This window comes from Drosophila takahashii, chromosome 3R, assembly GCF_030179915.1.
Source record: "Drosophila takahashii strain IR98-3 E-12201 chromosome 3R, DtakHiC1v2, whole genome shotgun sequence".
NCBI lineage: Eukaryota > Metazoa > Arthropoda > Insecta > Diptera > Drosophilidae > Drosophila > Drosophila takahashii.
In genome coordinates, this window is record NC_091681.1 from 9,790,879 (window position 1) to 9,796,971 (window position 6,093).

Consider the following 6,093-nt stretch of genomic DNA (forward strand, 5'->3'; position numbering starts at 1 on the left):
TATTATTATTAATAAGAATCCCTGTCTGGAGGCCCGGCTAAAGCCGATACCAATCCGTAACCGAATCAGACAGGCTGCAGAATTTACAAAAATTAATTTATGACACGCCGCGGCACATTTTCCATTTTCCATGCGCACACAAAACGTGCTACGATTTTTATCTGCCCTCCCCTCGTACCTATTATTTTTAATCCATTAAACAAATGCCACGTTACGAGGCCGTTGGTTCGTGTCCGTTATCCGTTATCAGCGGGGAAATGGGAAATGGGCAAAAGGGTCTTTGATTTCCTCGCCCAAACAATGGGGCTTCCCTGCTCGTGCAGATACGCTCGTATCTGTCTGGAGCAACAGCAACGCCTCCGCTTCGCCATGCAATCGGAGAGTTTCCCGAGTTTTCCCTGTTTTCCGGCCCTGCGCTCTCTTCACGCTGAGTTATCATGTTCGGCGTGATGGAAAGGTACAAAACAGCCTAATGGCATTTGCGGCAAATCATTAATATCTATCGCGACAGATAGTCGTATCGATCCATTTGCCCACATGTGGGATTGTCCAGATGCAGTCGGCTGTGACTTCGTCTAGGGTTTCAGTAATCTCACACTTGAGATGATAGGAATCCAGGCCTTTTCTTTCGGTCTCCAGTGAAGTGTACATAGGGGGTTGTTCTGTAGGGCTTCGTCTTCTGGGAACGCTGTTTCTGCACTTGAAAGTTGTTTACGGACGTCGATCTAATCGCTCGGTGGAATAGTTTTTGTAACTTCATTAGGCAGCTGAAAAGAGTCAAAGACGGGTATCTCCAAGTCTCGTTTACATTGTAAATATCTGGGTACACCAGATGCAAGAGAGAACAAGTATTGATTCAGTAAAATAAAATTTGTATTAATTCACTGCACTGTTTATGGATGAAGGTGGCTTATAGATTGAATAAGATGACGAGGAATATAAGAAATAAAAGCAAAACAGAGTTTTGGTCATTTTATGGTTGCGGCATTCTTACTTCTTTGTTATCAAGATCTTTATCTTAAGTTCGCTGATACGTGTAATATAATACTCTGATTTTCTTCGAGCCTGCGAGGAGTGGTGAGTCAGTTCAGCCGGCTCTTACCTTCCCCTTGGCCTCACCCCTAACTAGTTTCGGTTCCCACACACAACAGCCTGGTTATCAAAGCATTTTCCTCGGATTTAAAGCTCATAACGATTCACAGCTCAGTGACCAAAGAGTTCTGAAAAAGCAGAAGCACAAAAGCCACTCTGCGGCACTTCCTTCCCCCTCGCACCACTCCGCCAGGTTCCCCTCTGTATGGCCTTCAGTACAGTAGAGAACCTCCCCCGAAGTCGCCCGCTTTCCCCGGAGCGAAAAAAATCCAGGCGAACAAAGCAATTTTGTGGAATTACAAGAGCGTCTCTAATTGTTAAGTAAGCATAATGTGTGCAACATATGGCCGAGAGACTTGGCCGGACTTTGACAGCGACTCCCCGTCCCTTCTCCGTTCTGGAAACGGGAATTGTGATGGGGATGGGGCTGTGCCTGGGAAATTATGGCAGCGACAGCCTGCAGGGCACCAAAAAAACAAAAAAAAACGAATATCCAAACTGAAACGGGGGGCACAAATAAATTGGCAAAACGCTCGCAAAAAAGATCTCGGTGCTTGTGTGTATATTAAAAGATATGTCAGCCATAAAAAGTGCTTACAAAAATATTTTATTGTGCATGTGGCAAGTCAACAAACTGTGCACTACGAGTACGTCTCTGGGTCCCGTGGAAGGGCAAGTGCCGGGATGAAAGCTGTTTCCACAATGGGGCGCATTCAGATGGAGTTTTTTCGCCTTCATCGCCAACTGGAGCTCATTAAAGCTAAATAAAAGCATTGAACTGGCAAACTTCCCCAGAATCCAGACAGGGGCTGAGTTCTATCAGAAGATGCAAAGCAGAACAAACAAGTGAGATTGGGTATGTCATCATCGTTAATGTGAGATGCTCATAACTCATGCTATACAAATTCAGTTCAGTTCAGTTTATGGGTTGTTATTGGAACATCTTTTAAAGACTACTGAAGGATCTTTGTGCACATATATCGTTACGTTTAGTTTTAGAATTCTGTCAGCCTTAATACTTTAACAAATGGAATTTGACAGTATTATTAATATGATAGAATTATGAATTCAAAATAAGAACACAATTATCTTTTATTTTCAAATATTTGTGTCAACATTTATTTAAATGATTCTATTCATTTTTTTCAAAGCAACAGTAATGTTTTAAATAAATTCTTAAAAAGAATAAAAAATTTTCACCTATTTAAGTAAGAATTACACTAGAATAAGTCCATAATACATTACTGTCCCAGAAGGAAGTTTATTTTTACTGCAATCTAGGGGAGTTCCTCGTACAGTTCACAACTCTCGTATATGTAGTTATTTCTTGCCGGGAGCGGTAAAGGTAAAGGGTAATTACAGGAGGGCGGAACAGAGGGAGCCCTATCCCTCGGAGGATATATGTATTTATTTGACTCCGATTGGCGGTGATTCGCTTGTTCTAGGTAACGATGGTACGCAGTGACATATTCGTTGTCGTCGAGAGTCGAGATCTGACCCCTGTTGGAAATAAATAATTAATTTAATAACTTAAATTTAATGTGTAGAATTTGTAAATATTATTAGAAAAAAAATCCATTTATTAAAACAAAAGCTAAAATAAATGCAATTAATGAAAACTTACACCGCATAGTCGTTCATGTCCTTCTCAAATCTCCGGGGAATCAGGCCCATCGTGTTCGACTCCCGCCTCTTACTTCCACTGAACAAGGACGGCTTCAGTCGCATAGTTGCGTAAGCAATAAGGATTCCGAGGAAAGTACCAACAAAAAGGAGTCCTATTCCCAATCCAATGACAAGGCCGCTGTGATCCTCGAACCAGGACACTTTTGTTGGGACCACACATCTCATGGTATCCTGAGAACAGCAGGCGGTGGTGAAATTCACGCCCAATTGGCCACAGAAATAGGTGGGTGTGGTGCAATCCGATTCGCAGATTTCTACCAGTATACCATCCTTACAACTGTCCGAACTTTCCAGATCCACAGATCCTATCATTGACTCCGCTGAGATACGAGAGCAAACGAGTTCTTCGCAGTATACCTCCTCGCAATTCGACCGCGGTGTTGTCGATGATTCATCTAATTCCTCGATTACCGTTTCTTCTGTGAATATTGTTGCAGTAGTTAGGGCTGTTGTTACTGTTAAACCCTGGGTGGTAGGAGTTGTTGTTGAGTTTGTGGTCGAAGGTGCAAAGGATGGACCCCTGGCTTCTTTAGGCTGGATAGTAGGATTCTGCTCATCGTCAATGGTTGTTTCAGCGGTAATCTCAAATAATTCCAGCTGATAGGACTTCCGACTTTCACTCAAGTCCAAGTATTGCAGCAATTGAAGTCTGGGGGGTAGATTGTCCCACTCGAGTTGGCTTAGACCACAGTCTTTTAGAATCAGTTGCTCCAAAGCGGGCAGATTTTCAAAGCTATCTGCTCCGAGATTCTCTCCTAAGTTTGTTCCACTCATGTCTAACAATTTCAACTGGGTAAAAGTTTGGGAACCCAAGAAGTCACTGACTGCAAATTTTATTTCCGTTGAGAATGATGGGTGTATTCTAGCATTTATTATCGTTTTAGATACAGCTGAAAGGAATCCAAATGGCTTGAAATAGCTGTTCTCATTGAGTAAAGTAAAGCTGTGAAGATTTTGAAGGCCTTGTAAGGCTGATTCTGTTAAATTTTCCAGTTGCACATTTATGAGTTGCAAGCTCATTAGGTATCGGGTGCTATTTTGATCAAAAGTTCCATCACTTATGTGGATTATGGTACAGTTTTCGATTGTAACATTTCGCAATCCGAAACTCCTGGAAAAAAAGTTCTTTCGCAGCGTGTTATTTTCAAATCCTTGGCTTGATACATAGAACGATTTGTCCCATCCTAAAAGCGACTCCTGTACACTTTCCAGATCTGTTGAATTGGAGGCCACTTCCTCATTGTTGTCGGAGAAATCCACATTGACCAGGATCAGTAGGAGGGCAAAGGAAAAAACCGCAGGAAGGATGATATATTTCAGCCATCGCATCCTCCTAGGCTGATACAGCCGTTCCGGTTTCTTTGTCTTTTCCTCATTGACCAAATCAAAGGACTTGGACTTGAACATACTATATTTGTATGTTTTTAGATGTGTGGAGTGCTCGCACCTGCCGGTCCCAAATCAAACTGACTGCCAACGCCATTTGCATAATTTCATTAGGCAAATTAGTTCCGCCTATTATCTGATAATGGTTTATTCGCTGTGATAAGATTGCCAGCAATGGGACCATCGATGCGATCCAGATTCTGATAAGCAGCATGTTGAACGTTTTCCAAATATAGTATCACAGAATTGGAAAATATAAACGAAATGCGTATTAAAGACTACCTATTTTTCCTGTATTTTTAAGATAAAATTTAGGCAACCAATAAATTTACCATACATGTATCTTAATTTAGTTTTAATAATGCAAATTCTCATAACTCATTTCTGATAGATTCCTAGTATTTCCCTGCTTTAATAAATCTGTCCTCCCTTCAATCCACATGTGTTTTCAAATTTCAAAGTTAAGCCCATTAAGGCTTCGTCTTGGCGGCAATTTTGCTGATGCTATACTGATGTCTCCGAGGGTTTCGGAATGGGAACCCTTGCCTCTGCAACATTTCGTATTCAGCATTTAACTTGTCGTTAGGGTAAATTTATAAGCAGCAGAAACGCTAACGTCAAGCGGCTGCCGACTGGCGGCTGTCGACTTTTCCCCCTCCGACTTCCACTGCCGTTTTCCACCTTTTTCCCCGGCGCCGTCGCAGGCCAGTCATTTCTGGGTTCCCCTGTTCCGGCATCGGCATCGACATCAACATCGAAATCGACGGAGGACCGGCCTGGCCACGCTTTATTATCTCCCCTCGGTCGGCTTTTGTTTGCCGGCGACGCCGACTGCATTTCATTGAGCGTAATTCCGTTGCTAATGATTTTTGGCACACGTAGCGCTACTTTCGAAATTAATGCGCTATAAAACAGCAACATAAAGACCTCGGCAAGACACTGAGAAATGGGCGCTGGGCGGATAGGAAATTGGCCTGCCAGCCGACGCAGAATTAAATGAAACTCTTGTTTCAATTGCTTTTTCACAGCTGAGGTGCACGGAGAAAAGTAAGAGCCAACTTTATGACAAAATATTTTATAATGCCCTAAGTTATAGATTTTCGTTGTGGCCTCTAAAAAATTAAATTCTTTTATTGGCTTAATCGTCAAGTTGTGTTAATCACACGTGTTAATCAAGTTAATCCAGAAGTGTTGAAACATCCTTATAACAAAATTTCTTCATACTCCTAAAGCAATGTAACTAGCCCTATATGTAACATAAAAAAAAACAAAAACACATGAATTATAATATTAGCTAGCACGATTAGATCCACGGTTAGTTATTAGTTTTATAAACTTCACTAAGATAAATAAATAAATACATTTTTAAAATAATGTAATAAAATATATGGAATAACAAATTTGAAATACTCTCGATAGCTTTTGTTTATTAAAATGTAGATTACAGATTTCTATCGTTATATTTTCTCTGTGCACCACAAACACCCCTTTTGGGCAGGAAGTTCGCCACGTTTTCCCGTCCTGATAACAGAACCCACATGCGTTTGGATTTCGCGGGTTCAGTTTGGTGCTCTGCGCTTACTTCTGCGGTTTCGTTTTTGGCTCTGCATACATTTCCATATTAATTCCCCTGATTATGGCCTCGTCATCGTCTGCGTTCTGTACCCTGGCATTTTGTCCAAATCCGAATGCGGACCACACTTCGGCGATGATGTTTCTGTTTCAGAATAATCTAAATCGGCATTATTTATGCATTCCGTTCTCGCATTCAGCACAACCACTTAGCGGTTCCACTTCAACGAACCCACAGATACACAAATATAGATACACCGCCATCTATATAATATGCATAGATGTTACGTATGCATTTTAATGGACCCCAATTCCCCCGGCCAAAAGAAGCGCACAAATAATAAATATTAATTTTGA

General features: G+C 41.5%; 1 protein-coding gene across 1 annotated transcript; it reads right to left on the reverse strand.

Annotated features, from left to right (window-relative positions):
- Positions 1 to 2,369: 2,369 nt before the first annotated feature.
- Positions 2,370 to 4,219, reverse strand: LOC108066079 (uncharacterized). Its single transcript, XM_017154425.3, has 3 exons — positions 4,012 to 4,219; positions 2,717 to 3,975; positions 2,370 to 2,592 (listed from the first exon to the last, which is right to left on the reverse strand). The coding sequence occupies exons 1-3, from the start codon at positions 4,183 to 4,185 to the stop codon at positions 2,370 to 2,372; spliced, it is 1,656 nt and encodes a 551-aa protein (XP_017009914.2). The 5' UTR covers positions 4,186 to 4,219.
- Between the last annotated feature and the right edge of the window lie 1,874 nt (positions 4,220 to 6,093).